This window comes from Drosophila subobscura, chromosome E (assembly GCF_008121235.1).
Source record: "Drosophila subobscura isolate 14011-0131.10 chromosome E, UCBerk_Dsub_1.0, whole genome shotgun sequence".
Taxonomy (NCBI): Eukaryota; Metazoa; Arthropoda; class Insecta; order Diptera; family Drosophilidae; genus Drosophila; species Drosophila subobscura.
In genome coordinates, this window is record NC_048531.1 from 14,812,323 (window position 1) to 14,837,689 (window position 25,367).

Genomic DNA, 25,367 nt, shown 5'->3' on the forward strand with positions numbered 1-25,367 from the left:
CAGACCGCTGGAAGCTCGTTTGCTGGACTCTCAGGACTCTCGCAGTCAGGCGACATCCTCTCCATTGACATGATTTTGCTTCAGTAATTAAACAAGATTTTCTTTCCGCGCCAGCAGCAGCAACCGACAAAGGACATCGGCTGACAGGCTGGAAAACCTGCGCTTTGATGGAAATTGAAACGTTCACATGAACCTTGAACTTTAAGCTTTGCAAGTAATTAGAAACATTAAAAATTAAATAAGAATTCTGCGTGCAGGCCAGCCACCTTTGATGTTCGTTTTTTCAATGTTTTTTTGCTAAAATTCATTTTCAAATCAATTCAAAAGCGCCATTGAAAGGGTTCTTTTTGGGCAAATTCAGAATTTTGTATTTTTATGCAGCGCCCCTCCCGCTAGCCAGATTTTCCCCATTTTCTTGTAACAATAAATAGTGGGTGCAGCTGCAACAACAAGAGGCAGGCGCAACACCAGCAGCAGCAGCAGCAGCAGCAGCAGTGACAACAGCAACACAGCAGAAAAAACGCACATCAGCAATGGCATCAATTTTTTGTAACATGTTGGCAAACAAGGTCTCATCCACGCCCCCTCACAGCGCGCCCTGTGGCATACTGGCCCTGGCTGATACGGCAGAAATGGCTGCTGCTGCTGTGGTTGTTGTTTGTTGTTGTTGCTGCTGCTGCTGCTGCTGCTCCTGCGGCCACTTAAATGTCGTTATGTTGTCGGGTCACGCGCCACGTTCCAATGTCCAATGTGTGTCCCTTGCCCCATGATCATGTTCCTGTCCCAAAACTCAGCTTTGGGCCAGCGGCACGGAGGAGAAAACAACTTTATTGCCGCAGCAATTATGCGTAGCTAATAAAAACTTGGAGAGGCAGCGGGAACAGCAGCGGAACTAGGACCGAACAGGAGTCCAGCATCGACAGGCGAACGATTTATGCATGCGAGAATAATTAATGCGTTGATTTATTTTAAAACGTGTTTTGGCATTCAAATAAAGGCGCCCAAAAGGGCGTCAAAAGTTTTCCCTATTGCTGCCAGACTTAACCCATTGACAGCACTTTCCCCACAATGGTAACCTCATAAGCTTATGGGAAAAACCCACGAAAAGCTGCTGGAAAAATATTCCAAAATAATCTCTTGCCTACCTTTGGGCGCATTAAAAGGACTCCGCTGCAGCCCAGCGTTGATGGGGCATCAATGGGTTAGCATGTGCGACATGGCGAAATGCAAATTTATATTCCAACTTGACAGCAGCAGCAGCAGCAGCAATAACAAAAGCAACAATCAAACAACCCAAACAAACAGTGCCAACAAAAAATGGGAAATGGCTAGGGAAAGTGGGAGGGGGAGTCGCACCCGGAAGCAGGAAAAATCAAATATGTTAAGCGGCATTTAAGAGCGACATCGTGCCTGCCACATGAGATAATGCCCCATGCCACCACTGCACCCCTCCATCTCCCCCCTGCTCGAACCAGCGATGAGCTTTTATATTTTTCTAAAAATTTGCACGCATTGCATTGTTGTTGTTGTTGCTGCTGCTCTTTTTGTGTTGTTTTTGGGAGTGCTGCTTGCTTGTTTGCTTGTTTGTTTGTTTGTTTGATTGTTTGTTCGGGGTACACACCCACACACAACACACACACATGCACATGTGCGGTTCCCAGCGCTGGCATTGCGTCCCCCCTGAAAGTATGAATAGCAACCAAAAGGACAAGCAGCATAAGGATATGCCCGCTGGCAGAAGCTTTTAATACACTTTGCAGCTAGGAAGAAGATGATTCCTATGGAAATAAATAATTTATTTACCTCAGAGTGAACGAAGTTTGCGACTTGTCTGCATGGAAAACGTAGGCTCAAAGTGGTACTCCCTGCCGGAACAGGAAGGGTATACAAAGCGGCAAAAAGGACTCTAGCACACGCCATTTCCATGTGGGAGGGGGAGTGAGTGGAGTTAGATTGTGGGAAATGTAAACGGAATTGTTTTGCTTGCCTTGATGCTGGCTGGCTGCCTCTGCCGCCGTGTGGGTGTGTGTCTTGTGTGTGACAAAGGGATAATGACTAGCCAGCCAGCTACAGCAACTCTCACGACCAACGAGCCACCAGCAGCCCCCTGTTGAAGCACCGCTTGATGACGTCGACCGCGCTGCCCTGCGTGTCTTATCGCCAATGAAGGAAAACACGCACGCCACTTCCACATCCACGCTGAAGTGGAGGCAGGGAGCGCCATCTCAAGGATGTGCCACACGGTGCAGCAGATGGAAATCAATTGAAGTCCCCACATCTGGCCATCAACAGACGCAGATTATTTCGGAGTCTGAGCGTCAGATCAGGTGGACACAAACGATTTGCATGAGCAGCTGAAATACGAATGTGAGAAAACAAATTTGAATTAAAACTGAAATGATATAATTGACTTTGCAACTAAAAAAATGGCTAACCCTCAGACACATTTCGTTAGGCAAAGCAAAAGAATTACAAAGGTATGGCGGAGCTAGAGGTTTATTCCTTCCATTAAGAGAGTCATAAAGTTCCTTTGAACTTTCGCGGATTCACAGTCAAATATTTAAGCATCTCCGCCAAACTCCGATTGTTTGAAGTGCAGCAAAAGTGCGCCAGGTGGCGCCGCATACTGCTCCAAACAGCTTCTTTTACAACACTGAACGTTGCCTGGCGCATTTTTCCAGCAACTAACAAAAATGTAATGCGCCACCTAGCGTGTGCTTATTGCAACTAGAATCTGGCAGAAAATTCAAACTTAAATTACTTGAGCTTTTTACTGCCAAACAAAAACAATTAATAAATGTAATTTAAAACTAATTTAATTGCACTTTATTTACGTTAAGCCCTAAAGCTCATTACAATTTACAGAATTAAACAATAATTTGTTCAACAATTTCAACATAACGCAGAAAGGCGAACCCTGCCACGCCCACAATAGCGAATGCAATGCACAATAGCAAAACGTCAACAAAAAACAACGACGATCAACGGCGATTCGTTCAATTAAATTTAAATGACTATTTCTCATTGACTCAGTTTTGTCCTTCGGAGAGGGTTTAAGGGACAGTGGGCTGTGGGTTCGAGGGCGGGGCTGTGTGACGGCGACGACATCGAGTACAAATATTCTTAGCTAAGTTTTAAGCACTAATTATCACATAGTAAACTTATTCAGTAGGCTTTTTGCTTGCGCTTGGACTTTGCATTGACTTTGCAGTTGGACTCTCTGGGGCGGCGCAGCTCAGCAGCTCAGCGATATCCCAGCAGATATTTGGGCAGATAGGTGATCGAGGAGAGCAGGCTATAGCTACGAGAATTCGGGATAGATAGAGAGTGGATTGTCGGGCAGATGTGTTAGTTAAGTTGTTCGATCATTTATTGTCAATTGAATCGTGTCACCATCGGAGTGAGTATCATAATTAGATAAGTATTTGCGTATCTGTACAATCTGTAGGCATAAGTACGTGTATCTCAACCACCAATGTTAACCACAACCACATCAATCGGAGACCATAGCTCCGTAGTTGTCTGCTCCTCCCCGGAGGCTGTCCGTTCCTCTTCGCTGTTTTTGGGGTTTTAGTTTTTGGTTTTATTTGTTGTATTGTTGCATGAACCACACCAGTGTAGAAAGTAAAATATATTAACGTGATTATTTATCGTGTTTTAGAAGTAAAATGTAAGCGGAAATGGTAGAGTACGAACACGATTACGAGCGAACACAAACAAGCAGAATGGAGAGCACAGCCCAGCACCAGGAGAACACTTTTGGATTAACTGAATTGTACATACGAATTGGTCAGTCCGCGATAGAACCACGACTTCCACGACTTGGAGGACTCCTCATCGATCTTCGACTCGACATCCGTGCAGAAGTGTTTCCGATCGTGTGAGCGTCCGCTCTTGCAGTCGCATATCAGCCGCTTCTTGCACTCGGCATCGCAGGTGGGCCGCGCCGGTGAGTTTTTCCAGTAATATCTATTAAAGAATAAATCAGCCAATAATCATTTACTTAGCGAACTGGTACCTACTTGTAGTAGAGCTCAAAGAGCTCCTGATTGTTGGTCAGTTCGTTGATCAGATTGTTCCAATCACTGGGCCGCAGCGCCTTCATGTTGTAGGCCGCACGGGCTGTGTACAGCTTGTACCAGATGGGATAGCCATACAGATTGGCCTCCTTCAGATTCATTATCCAGGACTCGTGATCGATGACCAGACGCGTCGTCGAGTCGTGATCCCCATCCACATAGTAAACGCGATAGCCAGGATTCAGATCGTAGTACGGCGATACAGAAGGTCCGATGTAAGCAATGCTGTTGGGATGATCTGCAAACAGAGGAGATTAGAGATATACTCTAGACTGCAGATCGGTAGATCATTCCTTACTCAGGTCGTGTGGATCGTAGAACATTTCAAACTCATCGTAGTGCGTGTGGCCGTAGAACTGTGCCGTGATGGTGCTCTCGTAGCGTGAAATAATCTTGTAAAAGTTGCGCGACCAGACCTTCAGGCAATCCGAATGCCCGGGCGGTATGTGGCCTATGACATGGACCTTCTCATTGGAGAACTCTGCACTCTGCAGCTCGTAAATGAACCTGAAAGACAACAAACAAATCTTTGCTATGACTGCTTGAGGGCTTCCCTTCAATTCCCGCCTCACCATTGCAGCTCTGTGGCTGGATCCGTGGAGTTGAGCAGCAGCCACCAGTTCTTGTTGTTGCAGTAGTTCATGTTCAGCGAAATGATGCGGAATCCAGGGCGCACCAGCACCGAGTAGAAGGCGCCACGCCGCACCGTATGGGTGACACTTTGGGGCAGCCAGCGGCGCCATTGGACGTCGAGTTCGTCGTAGAGCCAGCTGATGGAGATGTCCACCTGGTTGACGTACGGCGGCGGAAAGCTGTTCACCGGCGCACTCTCGTGGTTGCCCAATGCCGGGAAGATGGGAATGCCGGGGAACTTCTCCACCATCTGCTTCACCGTCTCCTTGATGATGGCCAGATTCTCCTCCTTCGTCTGGTTCCACACATCGTGGGGCGGCAGGTCGCCCGTCCACAGGATGTAGTCAATGTCCTTGTGCGTCTCGGCAATGTGCGCCAGCATGTGGTCCACCGTTCGCTTCGGCGTGTCGCACTTGCGGTAGTCGCCCCACTTGCCGGCGGCAGCGTTCGGTGTGGCGGGCCTTCCGCTGCTCAGCCGGCAGCAGAGAGGCTCGTTGCAGTCCGCATTGGAGCCCTCGGCGTAGTGGGGATCGTAGTGGGTGTCCGAGATGTGGAGCACCTTGAAGAAGGGCGCCGCCTCCATGGGGATGGGCAGATCGGCGAGACGCGGCGGCTTGGGCACCGGCGGGAAGATGACTTCCCACTCGTGATACGGATTGTAGACATCGCCACAGCCATCGCCAATGATGAAGCTGCAGAGCTCGTCGGGACTGAGATTCACCCGCTTGATCACGTAGATCAGCTCGCTGCCAAAGAGCTGCGCCACGCCCTGGCAGACGCGGGCGCTCTGGATGTTCAGATTGGTGCAGTAGTCCGAGATCATGCGGATCAGCTCCGCGTCGGTCTTGCCCGACTGGATCTGGTGCTGCAGCATGCCGGAGCCGGCGCGGCAGGCCGTGCACGTGACCTTTGACATGACACTGTTCTCGATCTCGAAGGCCACCTGCTTGAGATTGAGCAGCTTCAGTGCCTTGTCCACGAACGGAGGATACACGAGCCCGTCCCCAGAGCCCACGTCGTACCACAGCATGCGGGAGGTGGAGGTCTGATTGTGCCTGATGTTGACCAGCCGCTGGAGGAACTCTGCGTCCGAGCCATCGCCCGAGGTGGCCGCACTGTGGGTGCGATTCGGATGACTGACCAGATCCAGGTGCGGCTCAATGCTGCGCGGCTGCTCCTCGATCACCCAGCGCTCCAGCGGCGGCTGCGTCCAGTTTATCTGCGGCCTGAAGCGTGGGAATAGAAAGGGGAGTGCTCCAGCTGCAAGTGGAAATTCCCATTAGAGAAGCGATCTCCCAATTGTTGGAGAGGTGCTCCACTTACCCTCTGGCAGCAGCGTTAGAGCTGCGACTGTCATGAGTGCGATGAGCCTGCAGTTTCCCCTGGGACTCGGCCATGGTGGCTGCTGTGTCATAATTGCTGGGCTGGTGACGTTCTGCCTCTGGATCGGCCAGTTCCACAGCAGTCGGCTTGACCTACATCCGAGGGTATACCCAAAGAGCAGAGACAACAATTTGGAAGAGTCATTATTGTATGTGAAACGGGTTTCATTATGAGCAGAGGAGTGCTGCGCTCCTTCATCAACTTTTTCGGTTTTTCATATGCAGTTTCTTTTTCCTGCTTTTGACGTTTTTTTCAGTTTGTCGACCCACTAAAAAATGAAGCAATTTATGTAATTTCTTGTACGGGGGGATCGTAAATAACTTTTGCGGCTGTCATAACATAAATTGTGCGTTTTTTAAAGAGTAAATAAAAGAGCATTAAGGAAATGGCTGCCTGCTACTGGTGTGTTGCTCAATCAAAGTCCTGAAACATTTTGCTTATAGCGTATCGGTATCTGGGATGGCATGTGCCCCTGCCTTTCATCAGCGTTTGACAGCACTTAAAATCTCGTTAGCTGTAAATGGCAGACATGTGGCAGAGCACCCACAACATCGCAGCGCAGCACAGCACAAGGGGCATGCAGCAGCATCATCGGTAGCCAGGCAACTGCCACCACTTGACGCCTCCATGCAACATTAGATGAAATTGTTGCAGCGCTGTTATTTGGATTGACAGATACATTTGTATCTCACTGGACCCCATGACTCGCGTGCTTTTATTTTGTGTGCAGGAATGGCTGGTGGGTTGTCAGTTTTATTTATTGTTTTGCTCAGCTTCTAGTTATCAGCAGCTCCCTCCACTAGAAAACAAATAGTTGCGCTTTAAATAAGATTTAAACTATTTAATTATAGCATTTGCAGAGAGCCCAGAGAGGGTTATCAAGCTGCTGCCAGCACTTATCAGTGTGAATAATAGAGCAAAGATGCATAAGGCACATAAATCAACAACATTCTTATCAGCATTTGAGGCAGATTGGACAGCTATACACAGCTCAAGCTATGCCACTAACTGAGTGACAAATTCACGAATATTTCCAGCCTATGAATGGGTAAATATCTCATTTAAATATGCTCCTCTTTTATGAACACGAGCAAGCTAAATTGTATCTTTTTATGCCACTCAATTGCCAGCTATGAGTATCACATGACACGATGCCAACAACATAGCAGCCAACAGCTCGTATAATCAAAACAAACAAATAAAGCAAATTGATTCGTTTGCCTCCAGCCAACCTTCAGCAGAGCTCAATGCCATCGCAGTGGATGTCATCCAGACATGCCCCCGTGCCTTAAAGTACCTCTTGGCCTCATCTATTGGGCTGCCCAGACAAACAAAGCGAAGCAGTTGAGCCACTGGGCTGCGTGATGGGACTGGGGCTGTGACTTGGACTGTGGTTGGGTCCGCGGCTTGGGGTACATTGGCCTCTCCTCAGAGTGAAATCGTCATCGTCTCGGTGCATAATGAAAACCAAAAACTTTTTATTTACCATTGCGATTTGCGCGAAAATCGAAAGTGTCGCTCAGGCAGATCACAGGGTTCACTTCACTTCAAAAATATGCATTATTAACACACTGCAAAACTCGTTTTGTGGACAAGGTTGAATGCTGGACCTGGGGGACAGCACTAATTTCCAGCTGAATGCAGGTCAAGTTAGAGCCAACAAAATGCTTGAACCCCAACAGCCTGTCGGGGCCAACAAAAGACATTACAAAACTATCAAAAAACTAAGCAAACGCATAAATGTTTTTGGTTTTATTTTTATAAATGTTTCTTGGGGCGAACCGGTTTACGTATCGTATCGGTTATGGCTGGCAGCACGTGGTCGGTAAGTGGATTTTTGGCACAACATCTGCATCCGATGGTTCTCAGCTTTCCTTTCCCATTCAGAGTCGTCTTCATTCAGGGCACGATTCCCCCACTCTCCAACCCAACGAAGGGCCCGACGAAGCAGACGAAGGGCCGGGGCAACGCACAATGAAATCAGCTCCCGGCGCAACGGTAATTCCAAAAGAAAAAGAAGTCAAAAATGTTGTACGCTCCCCAAAAAGAAAACTTTCACTTTCTTTAGAAATTATATTTTTGATAATGCTCGTATAATTTCTTCTTTCTCTCTCGCGCGCCCCGTGGCTGGCCCCGTACCCCGCACTCTACTCTGGAATGTGCTAACCAGCCAGTCCCCGCAACCCACACCCAACGCTTGTTTGGCTTTTATCTCAGACTCTGTCCTCTGTCTTTTTTAGAGTCTATTGTATAACGGTGCAGGCAGGCAGTCAGGCAGTCACGCTGCATGTAATGATTTAATGAACATTTCTTGTTTTATAATAATTAGGAGAGAGATGGCAGACGACCCCTAGGTGGGAAGGGAGACGGAATGGAATGGAAATGAAATGAAAACGAAAGTAAGTTTCTTTTGTTTTCCAGAAATGCCTTTAACCAAATGGGAAAAAATGTACAAATGTACTTATGTATGTATTTATGTACATATGTATGTATGTATGTATGTATGCTTGGATTTCACAATGAAAAGCACGACAGGGAGCTTTTAGTTCTGAAAAGCATTGCATTCAATTGACATTTTTGTGAGTTCCAAGCCAAGGAAGAAATTCGTTCTACTGCTGTGAGAAACATTTAAGGCACGTTTCACGGAAAACAATGTAAAGTGTGGCAAATTAAACAGCAAATGTCTGATCGATCTCTCTTCCCATTTCGCTCTCTTCTTCGTTGATCTGAAATCCACACCCCGAAATTTCTGGGATTTATTATTGATTGATATTCATGGTCAAGCTTCGGTATTCGTGCAAGTTCGTATGCGAGTTTGTGCTTATGTAGATGGTCACTGGAATAGCCTCGTCATGACCAAACACTGGCCTATTTATTTGCTTTTGGTTTTGGTTAGCAAGAGCTAATTAAATATGCACCCGCCGAATACCTGACACGCACAGCAAACTGCACGCAAATAGAAACAGCAACAGAAACAGAGACAGCAACATATACAGATACACAGAATATGCCAAAGACGGACAAAACTAATGAAAGCGCTGCGTAACCAGCCGCTCAAGAAGTCTTGCGTATGCCAAATGAATACAAATTCAATAGAGAAAGAGAGAGGGCAATACAGAGAGCGAAAGAGTGGGATATTTATGAGAAGAGATGGAGAGAGAAGAAAAGTGAAACAGAGTGCAGACGGATGAGATGACAGCTTTACAGCATAACTCATGATTTTGCAAGCAATTCAGAAAAATCTTCGGTCTGCGGCGCATGCGTGACAGTCCCAGTCAGGGGGAGGAGGGAAAAGAGGTAGCAAGAGGCAAGCGCCGATACACCGCCAAGTGAAATGCGCAAACGTGTTTTTCCTGCGCTTCTGACGAAATGTGTAACAGTAAAAAACAGTAAGAAAACTACCACAACTGGTTTGTACAGAAACGACCGCTTCAAACCAAAATATTGACAGCCACCAACACCTGCTCAATGCAGCTCAATGGATTTGTTGGATTTCCCGCACTTACATACCTGTCCAAAAAAATTCACCAACGATCAATATGGCTTTTGCTTTGCTTTGTGCAAACACAATCTCACCGGCGAGACGGACGCGACGAACTTTCGTTCTTCAGTTGACTTGACCCACAGCGACCGCGAACCGAACCGAAGCTGCTGCACTGAGGCCTGCTTTTGTTCTTTGGATTTTGATTTTGATTTGGGCTTGGGCTGGGGCTTTTCGTTTTCTATTTCTTTACCTTTATCTTTCTCTGTTTCGCTTTTTCTTTCTTTTGCTTTGGCTTTGGCGGGTACACTTTATTTATAGACAATATTGTGCCATAATTCGCGACTCTCCTTTGTTGATTGGCCTCATTTATTTACGTTTCATGTGTTTAGTTTAAGCTTTTACTACCCACACACAATGCAATACAATACAATAAGTACACTCGTATTTATATTTCTTTTTTGGCATGCACTTTACAAACGCGTTGTTTCTGCTTTATTTGTTGCTGTTGTCGTAGATTTCACCCGCTTCACAGAGTCTCTTCAATGGAAGCCCAAACGCGTTTCTCCGCTGAGAAGAGTCAAAAACCGTTCGTTCGCAGTGAACGCCACGAACAGACGGAAATAATGCCATGCGATGGCCAGAGAGTGGCATTCGAGCCGAGCTTGCTGATAAAGTTTCATGATCTGCGCACCGGAGAGCGGGAGAGCGAAAGCACGCCGCAGATCCAACGCATTTCGTATGTTGTGCAGAGAGAGAGCGAGCGGCGTCATATGTGGTGCAGAGAGAGAGAAAGCTTTTGGTTTACCGCACAATAACAGCAGAGAGTATGCGAGTGAGCGTGATTTCGTTTAGCTTTTCGGCGACCTGCATGAATAACTTTTGACTTTTAATTAGTTAGTCTGATGTTTAATCTCTAATGGAAATTGTTCTACTATTGTTTTGCTAACGGAAGTACATGTGAATAGTAACCAGCTAATTAGCTTATTAAGTCACCGAAATTAAAATTAATAACGCTAAAAATGTTTCAGAGTTCTAATGAGTTGAGGTTGAGGTTATTTTATTTACATATTTGCACACATATGCAGCTATCAGCAGCCGTGACAATCATTTGCGCGGCCTGGATCGGAGCGGAGGGAGGGGCTGGAACATTAATCACGCCATTAATCAATCAATAATCTCTGCTAACCGTTAGCCCCCAGTCTGTGGCAATGCACTCTAGTGATTTATGACGCTGCCTATCAGGCGGACGACTCGATTGACGCACTCTGGGAATCGTCGCGGCGATTGTAGACGGTGAACACGTCGTGCTTGAAGCTGAAGAAACGCTGCAGGCTGCTCGGGTCGGCCTCCAACTCAACTGCCCGCTGGGCAGATGGCTCCACTTCCTGCACTGCGCTGGTCATTGGCGGATCGCGCGCGGGCTGACAGCGCCAGGTGATGGTCAGCTGTGGCAGGCCACAGCAGCAGCAGCCCAGGCTGAACGGCTTGGCTGGCTCCGAGGGTTCCGTGGGCATGGCTACGTCCTGGCCGCGACCCGCCCGGCGGCAGCAAAGGATGTCCCTGGTCTTCTGCTTCAGCAGGGAAACGGTGCGAATGGTCTGCGTGAGGAAGGTGTAGAAGAGCGGGTTCAAGGCGCAGCTGAGCAGATTCAGGATGCCAAAACTGAAGTACAGCAGCCAGTCGACGGGATCCGAGTAGGAGCCGTAGAGGCGCATAATCAGGAAGATCCAGGCGGGCAGACGCAGGCAAATGAAGACGGCCATCATCAGAATCACGACGACAACCATGCGCCGATGGCGTGCCTCGCGAGCCTGAGCCGCTGGTCCCATGCCACTCGGTGGTGGCGCCTCATTCGTGTTGCTCCTTGGCGCTTGCGGGCTGGAGGGCACTGAGGGCAGAGGCGGCTTGTCGATGACAAACGGCAGGGCCACACCCATCGCACTGGCCAGGGTCGAGGGCATCAGAAGATCCCCATTGCTGGCAGGCAGTGACTTGAATTGACCCGCCTGATCCTGTTGGCTGTCCTGCTGCTGCTGATGGTAGTGGCGCCGCACCCACAGCTGCCGCGCAATCACCGCGTTCAGCCAGAGGAAGCTCACGATGCAGGGCAGGAAGATTAGGGTGAACAATATGACGTAGAAGAGGCCTTCATTGTGCTGCGCATAAATATAGAACCAATGCATAAATGTTTTTCCCACGCTCAGCGATAAGATAATAATCCCCGTAATCACTCAGAACCCCACTTAGTGCGATAATCTGCCCTTTGACTTACGTCGCCCGCCAGGCACATGCTGACCAGCTCCAATTCGGTGACCTCCAGGCTCTCATCGGTCTCTCCTTCGTCGGTTGTCAGCAGCTTCAGCTCCATCTCCAGCAGATAGATCTTCTGGTACTTGTAGATGCCAATCAGTGGCGCTGAGGCGCCAATGGAGCACAGCCAGATGAGGCCAACGATAAGACAGCTGAAGCGAATGTCAGGGTTCCAGAAGCCCAGCACTGGCCGCATCACGGCCAGATAGCGATCCGCTGCAATGGCCACGAGTGTCAGGCTGCCAGAGAGCACCGATGTGGTGGTCACAAAGGGCACAAACTTGCACATAAATCCACCAATGGTCTGGGGGGAAAACATACAACAAAAGTTTGCCAAAAGATTGAACTCAAAACTCACCCACAACTGCAGATATTCCGCATGGAATTGGGCTATGTACGAGACGCTGCAGAACACACTCGAAACAAGATCGGAGCAGGCCAGCGAGAGCAGACAGGCACGAAAGAACGGACGCAGCTTCCTTCGAGTGTTCACGTAGATGGTGCTCAGATTGCCAAAGAATGCCATCAGAAACAGGGAGCCCACAACGCACATAAAGGCGTTCCGCTTGAGGCGATTCAACTGGCTGAGATCCTCCACAAATATGCCCGGATAGGGCTCGCTGGCAGGGCTCTCCGTCACCGTGGTGTTGTTCTTGCCCAAGGCCCATTTCAGGTACAGCTCCAACTGCTGCCAAGTGTACGACAGAAGCGCCATTTCCAGCTGGGCAGCCCACAAGTATGCAACCAGTTTGCGCGCCTTGCCTCGCCAGCTTTCGCATCAAAACTGTGGACAGTTTTACGACAGATATGGGGTTTTACTCTGTTATAACTCTGGCTACCGATTGCCAGCTATTATCGCTTCGTCGGTGCCCGTTGCTTATCGGGCGCCATTCAACATTCGGTAGTCCCACAGATAGCTATCGGTTGTCATAATTGTTCGCATCAGAATGGATGGGATGGATGGATGGATGAATGATGAATAAATGATGATGATAATAAAGCAGAAAACTTATCAAATGCCTTGTACAAATGAATGTACAGCGGGGGGCAGCATAATAGTAAAGCAAACACGAATAAAATCAGTCAACTTTTGGCCATGGAAATAGTCCCACATCACCCCTAAATATCTCAAGTAAAACATTGTTGATATAGCTTTGATTTCATATATATTTTGCGACATTTTCTTGGATTTATATCTATCCATTTATAGCACATTTTGTTTTTGTTATTGTCCACCTCAAGTTGCACAAGTTCAGCTTCAAAAAATACAACATACATACAGATATATTGTGTGTATAATATATATAGTAGAGATAATATCTATATAATTATGCTTAGCTACAAAAATTATACAAAAATTCTTTGAGTACAGTTGAAACTTAACAGCAAAAGCCTAGGGGAAAACGAAACCTAAACGTAAAACTTATTTTTAAGAGTGCTAAAACTAAACAGGCTGGCAAAGGGAGGGACAAAGGAAACATTTTATACAAACATTTATGGCTAGCTACAATCGAGAATTACAAAACTAAGCACTCGCAAATACTTGGAATCTGTTGGCAACACAACACAAACACAAACACAAATCACACAGACACGCGCACAGACACACAGCTACTGACACAGACACAGACACAGCCAGAAGCTGCCAATCGCTCACACAAACATTTGCCACGAACATCGATAAGTGTAGAATAAAGTATTGTGTGTGTATAGTTAGAGTTTAGAGTCTTTTAACCAGCGTAGTAGTGGAGTACTTGTGTAGGATAGTTGCAGTTATCATAATGGATAGATTATTCGATATTAGGTAGCTTTACAACGACGGATAGTTTCTTGCTTTTGCTTATTTGTTGTGGTATTTGTAGTTGAAAATGCAGCGAAGCTTCTTTTTGGGTACTCCAGTTGGTCCTCCAGCTAGTAGTATGTCTCGTGGGATCCATCCAGGCACTGGCTGGACATGTGCAGCGTGAGCGTCTGGTAGGGCAGCGGCTTGCCCATGCTCAGATTTGCCGTCACATAAACCAAATAGCTGGAGCCGGGCATTAGATTGAGGATGGTCTCTGTCTCAATGTTGTCGGAGCTGCGAAGCAAAAAGCATGAGAAGAGAGGAAAGATCGAGGGAAACTCTGACTTACCTCTGCTGTCGCTCTCGACAAGTCATCCACTGGAAGTTCTTGTACTGCATCACCTGTTTGGGCACAAAGTCCATGCAATAGTTGGTGGAATCCACAACGCTGCGGTTGCGCTGCGGCAGATTGAACACAATGATGCAGTAGCTGCAACCAAAGAGCAAATATGAGCCACCTTTTGGCCAGTTTATTGGTCAGTTCCTAGGCGTTACCTGAGTTCCCGCTCATCGGGTGAGCCATTCCAGGCTATGGTCGCTCGATTGCATCTCGTGCGCACATTGAAGACGCTGATGTTCAGCGGCAGCTCCGGCAGATCACGGAACAAATGCTCGCTGCTCACAGCCACCTGCAGGAGGGGAGTAGAACCCTCGCTTAGTCCGGCAACTCCCTAAAGGCTCTGTTAATTCCCACTCACCAACACTTTCTGGGCACGCACCGCCTCATCCTCGTTGCTGGGCTCGAAGCGCATCAAGTAGCGTTCGCCGGGCAGGACCCCATCCTGTCGCAGATACGTGGGGCGGTAGAAGGCATCCGATCGGATCACCTCATTGCGCTGGCGCAGCAGATTCACGCGAATCTCGCTGCCCGAACAGGGCAGAAACAGATGCCGCATGTAGGCTGGTGGCGGCTCCATTTGCGGCACCTTGAAGCTGTACACCTGCATCCCATGCTGGCCCCCGATCTTCAGCAGATTGAGCGACTGCTGTCGTAGGGCCAGCGGCTGGGTGCGATTGAAGCTCACCTGGCTGCTGCTCAGCAGCATCGTGAGGTTCTGGCGACTCTGATGCACACCGTAGAGATCCAGCTGGTAGCTGCTCTTCGGCAGCAGACGGCGGAGCACCTGCTGGCGTCGCTTTCCCGTGCACACAATGTGCAGATTGTGGCGAGGATTCAGGCGACGTTCGCGCTTTGGTGGCGTGGCCCAGACCAGATCCAGGGGACTGCCACCGCTGGTGCAGCCCGTGGCCTTTGGATGATTTTGCTCCACATAAGCGCCAACAGCCTGGCAGAAGTTGGCGAAAGGATTGCGAAAGGGCGAGCTAACCATACGCTGAATGACCAGACAATAGTGCATCGCATGATAATCGAATTTGCTGCGAAGAAAAAAGGGATTAGCGCCACATAACTCCATTTTTCGGTGTCTCCTCACTCACCTTCGATCCCATTTGACAACCATTTGGCGCTTCCGCACACGATTGTGGGTGCGAATGTGGATGCGATGCGTTTCATTGAGCAGCGGCCAGGCCTGCTGCGGATGCTCCGCCAGGGCGTCCACCTTCAGGGCGCCGGCCTGTCGCGCCTGCACAAAGAGATCGTACTGGCCGGGCAGGGCGCAGGGCAGCACCAGACTGCCCACAGCAATGCCAGGGCCAGGTGGAACGGCTGCTGGTCGCAGTACATTCGCTGCGAATCGTTTGATGATCACAATGATGATGATGAAGTTGTTGCTGCTGCTTACCTGTTTGATTGTAGTACATCTTGCGGCCCACGGTCACCGAAAAGAGAATCGTCAGCGGCGTAGAGACGTTCAGGTTCAGCACAAAACTGCAAGAAGAGTGAGGGGAAGTTGAAAAAGGGCTGGACTAAGTGAGCTGTTAACGCCCTTTGTCAAAAATGATGACACTAAATTATCACACGCAATTTGTTCTGGCTGAAGGACAGGCCCTGTGTCCCAAGAGCCGACTTCCAAGTGAACCAAATGAGTCAGCGGGTTTGGGGCTAAGTTATACCCTAACCAGAGGAGGAGGAAGCTTGCGGAGCAGCGTGGAAGGCAGCTTCAAGCTGCAGCTAAACAAATGCAAGCCCAAAGGCAAGTCAAAGGAAAGCTAAAGAGCATCCCAGCCTCGACCTACTCCCATTTGTTTGCCCAGCCTCTGCCTTGTTGCTGTTTGTGCAACATTGTTGCAGCCAAAGATTGTGCCCCAGTCCGAGGCTGGACACTGGACTGGCTGCCTGATGGCATGTGCTGCTGCATTGTAATTAAATGAGATATTTACGATCAGTTCTTCTAATGACAAATGGCAGAGACAAATGCGCTGCGCCGTCCGCTACACCCACACGGATGGGCAGTCAAGGATGCTGCAGGATACGGGACGGCAGATGGAGTTGGAGTGCGGATAGCTATTGGCCATTGCAGCAAATGACTCATTGACTTGGCTGATGGCCGGCGGGGCCATCTCAAGTTTTTATTTTTATGACCAGCTACTTCCGGCCAACGCCATTTGCCCCGCAGAAGCAGCGTCGCCCCCGCAGCAAAAGGATGTTCATGTGCATGTGCATGTCCATGTCCGTGTCCGTGGATGGTTTATGGCTGTGTGTGTGTGTCTGTTTTTGGCTAGCCTGCCAAAAGGTTCTCGGGCAGAGTGATGGAGTGTTTTAATGCATTCGACCATTGTTGGCGGCCACCGGGACTGGGACTGGGACTGGGCGCCGACGCGACTGAGCCAATATTTGCTTTAATTTAAGCCTCGCATGTTGCAATTGCAATTGTTTGCCTCTGCCACTGCCACTGCCACTGTGGCAGTATCCTCGTTGGCGGCCAACTGATGACAGCAGTCAATTATATAAAAGGCAAACATCAGCCAAAGACGAAAGTTGAATGCGCTCTCGCTCGTTGTGAAATGATTTAATGGGCCCCCGAATCGAAATTGTCTGCGGGAGCTGCCCATAAATTGGCAACAAACTCCCAGGGCAGATGACTCAGGACATATGCGGAACCATTCGTGTGTAGGGTGTGCGGCACATCACATGCAGCGCGCAGGATTCACAGACATGGCCCCGCAGACACAGTTGACTTCCCATCGTTCAGCGTGACAGACAAAATGTGGTCAAATTACCAGAGTGCGATCTGCCTGCTGCTGCTGCTGCTGCTGCAACGGTTGCTCCTCGTCTACGCCATCGTGAACCCCGCCAATGACACGGCCAACACGGTGATTTATATGCTGCCCGCCAAGGACCTGGGCCCCGAGACCTGGCGTGCGGGCGTGGACTGCCTGGACAGCTTTGCGCAAATCTTCTTCTATCGGAATCCCCGGGAACGCTTCACCCGCTCCTACAACCTCATGCTGACGAATGCCTTCAACCTGTCCACGCCCGCGGATCAGATCCAGGAGGGTTTCCACAAGCTCATCAATGAGGCGGTCACCCAGGCGGGTGAGCCGCACCGCTCGGAGCTCTTCCAGCTGCGCGTCATCTCCGATCACTTGATAAACAAGGAAAAGAACAAGAACTTCGGGGAGCTGCTGCTGGCCGACAATTATGTGATCATTGTGGACACTGTCGAGCGGCTGCTCAGCCTCATGAGTCGCTACGTGAGTCGAATGCGCTCGTGGAATCCGGGCGCCCGCTTCCTGGTGCTCTTCCACAATCCCCAAGTGCACAATCGACCCTTGCGCGTGGCCTCCCAGATCTTCAGCGAGCTCATGAGCAGCTTCTACGTGCACCGTGTGGCGCTGATATACGCCGACTCCGCGCTGGACTACAATCTGCTGGTGAACGATTACTACAGCAACGTGGACTGCCGCATCCTCAGTGTGCAGAGCGTGGGCCAGTGCCACGACGGGCAGCTCTTCCCCAGCCCCACAGCCGTGCACGCTGCCATGACGGACTACATCTCGGGCTTCAGTCCCAAGAACTGCACCTTCTTCGTGTGCGCTTCGATCTCGGCGCCATTCGTGGAGGCTGACTGCATTCTGGGCATCGAGATGAGGATCTTGGGCTTCATGCGCAGCCGTTTGCAGTTCACGGTGAGCACTCGGCGCTCCCAGCTCCCAGCTGCCAGCTCCCATTTATATTCACGTTTCCCTCCCTTCACAGATCAACCAAACGTGCAGCTTGGAGTCACGCGGGGAAATGGACAGCTCGGGCAACTGGAACGGTCTGCTGGGCAAGCTCACCGATGGCGAGTGTGACTTTGTGATGGGCGGCTACTATCCGGACAACGAGGTGGCCGACTTCTTCTGGGGCTCCGACTGCTACCTGCAGGATGCGCACACCTTCTACATCAAGGTGGCCGATCGCCGGCCCGCCTGGCAGGCCATGGTCGGCATCTTCGAGCCCAGCACCTGGATTGGCTTCATTGTGGTGCTGCTGATCAGTTGGCTGTTCTGGTTCGTGCTGGTCAGCCTGCTGCCGGAGCCGGACTACTTCCAGCAAATCAGTTTGACGGCCATCAACGCGCTGGCGGTGTCCATCTCGGTGGCCGTGCAGGAGCGACCCGTCTGCCAGTCCACGCGCCTCTTCTTCATGGCCCTCACGCTGTACGGCCTGAACGTGGTGGCCACGTACTCGTCCAAGATGATAGCCACCTTCCAGGATCCCGGCTATCTGCACCAGCTGGACGCACTCACGGAGGTCATGGCCGCCGGCATACCCTTTGGCGGGCACGAGGAGAGTCGCGATTGGTTCGAGAACGACGAAGACATGTGGGTCTTCAATTCGTACAACGTCTCGCCGGAGTTCATACCCAAGACGGAAAACCTGCTGACCGTCAAGTGGGGCCAACGTTGCATCCTCAGCAATCGCATGTACACGCTGCAGAGTGCCCTGGCCGACGACATCTTCGCCTTTCCGCAGAATGTCTTCACCAGTCCCGTGCAGATGATCATGAAGGCGGGCTTCCCCTTTCTCTTCGAAATGAACAGCATCATCCGCTCCATGCGGGACGTGGGCATATTCCAGAAGATCGACGCAGACTTCCGCTACAACAACACCTATCTGAATCGCATTGCCAAGATGCGGCCACTGTTTGCCGAGAATGCCATTGTCCTCACCACGGAGCACCTGAAGGGACCCTTTGGCATTCTCGGCGTGGGTGTGCTCTGCTCCTCTGTGGCCTTCTTGGGTGAGTTAATGATTCGCTACTGGCCGTGCAGGCTGCAGGTTAAGCAGCAGCAGAGTGCCACTCGCACTCGCACTCGCAGGAAAAGGACGAAGGAGGCGGGAAAGCTGCGTAGGAGCCAGTGGGAGCGTCAAGTTCAAGTGGCTCCAGTCATACGATTTACGCCAGTCAAACGACGCAAAGTTCTCTAGAGATTGGGGGATTGGCTTTAGCTTTGGATAGACAAACAATCCAGAGGGAAAAACTAAAACAAACTCCGAGTAGCTAGCGATAAAAATTGACTCAATTCCCATAAATTTGCAATTGAGAGACAACCCCAACGTGGTCTTCCTTGTCTTCTGTCGTTTGCGTCGTCTGGTCTGGTCTGGTCTGGTCTTTGGTCTGCTTCTGTGTCTCGTGTCTGGTCTCTGGCTCGGTCTGGCCTGGGTCTGGGTCTGGGGCTGGGGCTGGTCGCTGCTTGTTCTGTTACTTTTCACGCGAAATACTTAAAATCAGAGACAAAATTCTATTTTTGCAACTATCACAAGCGAAGAAGGCAACAAAAATGAACAGCAACAAAGGCAGATGCAGGCAGGCAGTCGGCGAGGGGAGCAACACCCCCCTGGCACCCTCCACCCTCCACCCTCCACTTTCCGCAAATTGACAATCAGCATTCAGCTTCAGCTTCAGCTAGAGAAAACACCCAGAGAGCATCAGCGGAAAAAAAACTCCAAAAACCGAAAAACAGAGATAAAGTACAAGAAGTTAAGGAGACATTCCTATAAGTAGCACATCGCGCTGATTGCCAGCACAGTCTATAAAGAACGTTAGAGCATCCAAAACAAATATCCTCGACTTTATCGGATTGAACAAGTTTCGATATGAAAATAGGAATTACTCGAACTCGCCTCGCCTCACACATGCTCGATACGTGAAAAGTTGCTCCGCATGGAGGCAAATGTTTTGAGCAGCGAAAAGCTAAAATCAAATTGGAAAATTACTTTGCAAATTTGAATTAAATCTATAATAAATGGTGGAGAAAGAGATGCCATAAATCTGTTATCGTTGTGTGGGGGAAATTCTCTGGAAAGACAGAGTCTTGAGTGCCACAATGGCCTTTCAAAATGGCATTCCAAATGCATCAACTCATCCATCGAGACTAGACTTTGATGTAAATAAAGCTCACATTTCACTTGGAGTCCTGTTTTGCGATAGTGGGCACATTATTTGATATCTCTATTGTGCCGCTGAGTGATTCAGACCCACAACAATGCCCAATGTCCACACAGACAGTCAGAGGCAGACACAGCGACACAAAACTCAATTACTCACACCGAAATGGGCGCACTTAGTGGCACCTCTTGGGCCTCTGTAGACTATTGAACTATGCCGTGCTACTGCCTCCATCTAACTCATCTAACTATGCGCCTCAATGTCTGACTAAGAGGACTCGCACCCAAATTGAGCGACGCATTGCGACGCCCCTGTGTCTGTTCCGTGCATCGCGGTTCGCTTTGGTTCTGATGCCGATGCCGATGCCGAAGCTGATTCTGATTCCAATTTCAGTTTCTGTCTGCTGCCCCGTGTATTTTCGTACTGTGGCCAGGGCTATAAATACTTTACTATGCTACAAGGTATACCCACTATAGGAGATATTTTCTGTTGCTCTGAATGATGACGACGCCGATGACTGTTGACTGTTGACTGTCGATGATGATGGGGCAATTGGTCTGCCATTCGTTCTTTTCACTCACTCAAAAGGAAAAACAAAGAATTATGCACAACTTTTTATTGCAAATTGTTTGCCGTGGCCGCTGCTGCTGCTGCTGCTCCTTTGATACGCTTACAAATAAATAGTTTCACGCCATAAAGCAGGCCAGGCAGGCCAGCCGCGAGGGGGAGCTGTGTGGGAGTGGACAGTGCAATAAAAGTTGTTTACATCTCTTGAGCCTGCGGCGCACATAAAAATGCAACAACCGACACACACACACACACAAACAACATCCACATCCAACATATGAATTAACAGAATTTTTGTTTTGATATCCTGTAGAGCAGCGAGCAGAAGGGGGGCATACTCGAGTGAAGCAGCTAAATGACTTGTGCCAAAGGGGTAACCCATAGTCGAGGCTGCCTGCCTGAGTGGCTGAAAGAGCGAGAGCGAGCGGCGGCGGCTGCTACAGGTGGCCGCTGTGGCTGTTTCTGTGGTGGTTTTGGTACGATTCGAATGATCGAATTGGGAATCGGGGAATTGGAATTGTGCCGTCGAATTAAGTCGTTAAATTAATATTTATGATTTGTTTGCGCAAAAATATTAACGGCTCCGGCAGTTGATTGGCAGGCAACAGAGGGAAGGCAGGATATGCCGATGCCGATGGGACATGCACTGGTAGGCGGATCGTTGCTGATTCTAGCAAAACTCTTAATGACTGCACGCGCCATAAATTGCGCTCGCGACTGCTCTCTGGCGACTCGCACTCCTTTTCACACGCTCCACCAAAACTGGCAAACTCGAGACGAACATCACGTACTCGAAGTCTGACACTGACTCGGACTGAAGCTGGTCACTGGATATGCAGTCGGGAGTCGCAATTGGAGCACTCGCCGGTAGTCGCGCGACTCTAACAGAGCAAAGTACCTGCAAAAGCAACGCCAAAGAAAATGGAACGCAGCAATGGACCCCGAAAAAGGAGATGACATTAATTTGAATGTTTGCTAGAGCACTCTGGGAAATGATCGAATGCTATGCGAGGAGCCATAAGACGCTGCTGGCTCCCCGTCGAACGGTGTGCACGTCCATTGGAGATGATGGAAATGAAAATCCCTGGCCGGGCCTGTCTAAGCGAAAACGTGACGGGCTAGGCCCAGCGGCAGGCCCAAGTCCCAGTGGGCCTGCCGTGGCAATGAAACTTGGGAAAAGGAACATTGCTCATACGCCACGTGTTACGCTGAAGTGGCACAGTGGTGCGGCACCAGTGGGGCACTTAAGGGAATTCTGATTGCATTGCAATGAGGCAAGTATATTTCAATATGCATTTGACGCTGCCAGGAGACTGCAGCCTCTACTGATTGACTTCAAGTGAGAATTTGCAGAGAGCAGCCCGCAAATATTCATGGAATCCCAGTCCCAGTGTGCGCCACTATATGTGGCAGCAGCTGTAAGGCCCGCAAAAAACCCACAAGAAGCAGAAGAAGCGGCAGACAGACAGACACATGGCCATGTGTGCACGTACTTATATGGGCAACTGTAAAAAAAAAAGAAATCTGGCTCTAGCTTCGGCTTCGGCTTTGGCTTTGGTTTTTTGTTATTTTTTTGTTTGGCCAGCCACACGTCGTGGTTATAAATTATTTTTTGCTGTCCCGCTTTTTCCTTTGAGGCGCCCCCCAAGTTTGGCGTTGGACATCTTTTCGTGTTTGTTTGGCCATAATTTGATTTGTGTGGCAGGCGGCGTCGCCATCGCACTTAGCCATATTAGACGCAGGACCTGGACCCTCGCACTACTCACCGCTTCTTCTGCCGCCCCTCCAGGGCAATGTGCACGGGCACATCCACATACAGGTCCTCCACGTCGTCGATGTCCTTCAGCATTTTGCGGTAACGCTGCAGCTTCTGACAGCGACCCGTCGTCATCGTCGTCGTCGTCGATGTTGGCACTGCCATGGGTGGCATTGGGTGCACTGGTGATGGCAGCTGCCCGCTGCCAGCTGGACCCATGATGATTCGATTGCTGGCCAGCGGTGAGTGAGAGATCTCCGCCAGCAGCGAGCCGCTGAGCAGCAGCATCAGCAGCAGCACGAGTCCTGGCATCCTGGCCAGCATTAACGACTTTACTCGCTCTCTCCCTGTATAGTCTATGGACGAATGACTTGCTCTCTTCAGGCTTTGCCTTGATTTACTTTTGTTTATGGTTTAACTTGGCTGTGGCTTTTGGTTTAAACTTTAATTTAGTGTGCGTTCTGTGTGGTGTTCGCTTGGTGTAGTGGGGAAATTGCTCTGCAAACTTTATGCAATAATTCTGGAGTACTTCTGGCGTAGGAAAGGAAACTTTGCTCTTGCTGAGATCAAAGACAGTGAAGGGTAATGTTACACCTGCTGAGGCATTCCAGAATAATGTCAAGAATTGAATTACTCTCTGCAATAACTCGAGATTTAGCTCTGCGTGGGAAAAGGGGAATAGCAGGCAGAGTTTCCTTCATAGCTTGACAATTTTCCCTACTCCATAATCCTTGTTCTATCTGCCATCCATTACTACGCACTGTTCTAGCACTAATCCGATGAGCCGAGGCCTTCAGCTCTCCTTCTTTCGGGACTGGGACTGGGCTCTGCTCCTCCTCTGCTGTTCTTTGCACAATTAAGGCCTGTCAAACCTTTGACACACGTCGCCTGATGTCTGCCCCCACTTCTGCTGCTGCCTGCTCCTCTTTGCTCCCCCTGCTCCCGTCTCCCACTTGCCGTTGTGTGCGGCGACAACTTCTTTGGCTTGCCGCAAAATTTGCCAAAAAGAAAAGGAAAATATTGCGCTCTTTTTTAAGGGGAGGAACACTGTGTCTCTCGTCCCGTCCGTCGTCCGTCATCCGTCGTCTTCTCTTTTCGGTTTTTCTCTTCGCATTTGTTGTTTCTTTTCTTTCTTTTGTTTTACGTTTTTGTTGGGGTTTTTTTGGGGGCGCCCAATTAATTTGAGGCTGCAGTAAATCGATTCTTGGAACTGTTAGATTTGCTAATTGCGGCTACCCGCTGACCTTTGGCTCTGACTCGGTTGCTGGCGCTGGCGCTGCCTGTGGCACGCCACACACCAAAATCAATTAACGTTCTGCGAAATTTGCGTGTGCCGCAACAATTGGTCTGCGGATGGAATGCAGCAACAGCGGCAGCAGGAGGCCGCCGAATAGGGGTTGTGCCACCTGTGGCCGGGCTGGGCTGGGGTTAGGGCAAGGCCAGGCAAGGCAAGAGCAATTAGCCGACCACACACACGCACACACAGAAGACACACACATGGACACACTCTTACTTTTTGTTGTTTTCATAAATTGTGATTTGTTGTGGCACGCATAGTTGTGTCGGGGCTGCGGAGGATGGAGGGTGTTAACTTTTGTTCACTGTTTCTGCTGCTCCTTTTTGGAAACTTTTGCTGGACGGACGGACAGGCACACACACGCACGCGACACGGCTCGACACGTTTCCCGGGTGTTTTCACTGCTGCTCGGCTCGGCTGCTGCTAGTTCTCCGCGTTCTCCGCGATACGTAACGTACGTAAGGGAAACGAAGTGGCACTGATTTCGGGGCTGCTGCTGCTGCTTGCCTCGTCTGCCTTCCTTGACGTGCAAACACAAAATGCCCGAGAGTCGTGCGCAAAGAAAGCCAAAAGCCCGAGCGCATAGCGCGCCAGCATGGCACCGAGCAGCGACGTTAGCTGAGGCAGCGGCAGCGAGCAGTGGCAGAGGGCAGCGGCAGCGGCAGCGACAGCGCAGCACCCAAAGCGAAGAAGAAGTCCCCATAAAGCACGAAGACGACACGAAGTCTCTCCCCCACGCACAAATACGCATGCAAGAGCACACACACACACACACACACACTCAGCATATGTATATGTATGTATGTATGTGTTTGTATGTATATTTGCGCCTTAATTAATGTTTTTTTTGTGTTTTTTGTTCGTACTTTTGGGCCCGCTCCTCATTGATGAGGCTGTCCCCCCCTGCCTGCCTCTGTCTTTCCTTTGTTTTTCCCCTCCGCTTTCTCTCTTTTATTCCTTTTTCTGTGTGTTTTGGTTTTGTTTCTGTTTCTGTTTTTGTTTCTGTTCTGTGTCGCCGCGAAGTTTTTTGTTTTTTGTTTTTTGATTTTTGAATTTCGTTTTCATTTCATTGAAAAAAAAAAGAACAAGAACAGAACAAGTCGCCGCCGCCATCGAAGTCAGAAGTGGAAATTGAGGCAGAAACAGATGAAGAGCATGAAATGCGTTGATTTTTTATATTTTTATGCGCGGCACGTGACTTTCGGTGGCAAGCAGCGAGCGCCACACATCCATCTGCCGCCGTTGCACCCTGCGCAGCGTCCAAAGTGCCAACCGCCATGTAATCGGAGCTGCCAGCAACACGGCAAATGCACATTAGAAGCACGAAGGGGGGGAACACGAACGATCTTGTAGCTGAAGCTGGAGCTGCGACATCTGATCATCGTTTATGCGGAGCTTAGACGGGGGAAGTCAGAAACATTTGCTGAATGGAGTGTGGAATATATTTTCCTGATATTTATTATATTTGCTGGCACAACATAATTATAAATATTTCTTAAAACATTCCCTTGGACGCATAAACCCAGCCATATGTGTATTTACATTTGTTGTTACTTATTTATGTCTCAATCTGGTGCTTGACCAGCCCCCAGCCGTAATTCCCAGCCACAAAACTGCGCCAACGTCAGCGCAAAAACGAAAATCCCAAAAAAGATTGTCAAATTTTCGCAGGCCGCTTGCATTTTGGCTGATTTGCATAAATTGCTCGTGGACGCCTGTCTGGCCAGCGGCCGGCACCTT

The 25,367-nt window shown here is 49.5% G+C and overlaps 4 protein-coding genes across 6 annotated transcripts; 1 reads left to right on the top strand and 3 right to left on the bottom strand.

Moving 5' to 3' along the window:
- Positions 1-2,808: 2,808 nt before the first annotated feature.
- Positions 2,809-6,187, bottom strand: LOC117890103 (sphingomyelin phosphodiesterase). 3 transcript variants are annotated; one of them, XM_034794769.1, is made up of 6 exons: positions 6,036-6,187; positions 4,652-5,972; positions 4,378-4,586; positions 4,023-4,317; positions 3,784-3,969; positions 2,809-3,301 (listed from the first exon to the last, which is right to left on the bottom strand). In XM_034794769.1, exons 1-6 carry the CDS (start codon positions 6,124-6,126, stop codon positions 3,244-3,246), a joined length of 2,160 nt encoding a protein of 719 aa, XP_034650660.1. In that variant the 5' UTR covers positions 6,127-6,187; the 3' UTR covers positions 2,809-3,243. The 3 variants fall into 3 exon arrangements, with proteins under 3 accessions (XP_034650660.1, XP_034650659.1, XP_034650658.1); XM_034794768.1 differs by lacking the exon at positions 2,809-3,301 and adding an exon at positions 3,351-3,556; XM_034794767.1 differs by lacking the exon at positions 2,809-3,301 and adding an exon at positions 3,351-3,562.
- A 4,591-nt stretch (positions 6,188-10,778) lies between these two features.
- LOC117890105 lies at positions 10,779-12,636 on the bottom strand. Its single transcript, XM_034794771.1, has 3 exons — positions 12,248-12,636; positions 11,852-12,193; positions 10,779-11,735 (listed from the first exon to the last, which is right to left on the bottom strand). The coding sequence occupies exons 1-3, from the start codon at positions 12,602-12,604 to the stop codon at positions 10,818-10,820; spliced, it is 1,617 nt and encodes a 538-aa protein (XP_034650662.1). The 5' UTR covers positions 12,605-12,636; the 3' UTR covers positions 10,779-10,817.
- A 402-nt stretch (positions 12,637-13,038) lies between these two features.
- Positions 13,039-24,148, bottom strand: LOC117890104. Its single transcript, XM_034794770.1, has 8 exons — positions 23,844-24,148; positions 22,341-22,759; positions 15,475-15,560; positions 15,170-15,419; positions 14,431-15,109; positions 14,228-14,361; positions 14,022-14,162; positions 13,039-13,966 (listed from the first exon to the last, which is right to left on the bottom strand). Exons 2-8 carry the CDS (start codon positions 22,652-22,654, stop codon positions 13,801-13,803), a joined length of 1,770 nt encoding a protein of 589 aa, XP_034650661.1. The 5' UTR covers positions 22,655-22,759; positions 23,844-24,148; the 3' UTR covers positions 13,039-13,800.
- Positions 16,838-19,067, top strand: LOC117892483. Its single transcript, XM_034798736.1, has 2 exons — positions 16,838-17,761; positions 17,832-19,067. Exons 1-2 carry the CDS (start codon positions 16,838-16,840, stop codon positions 19,044-19,046), a joined length of 2,139 nt encoding a protein of 712 aa, XP_034654627.1. The 3' UTR covers positions 19,047-19,067.
- Positions 24,149-25,367: the final 1,219 nt, after the last annotated feature.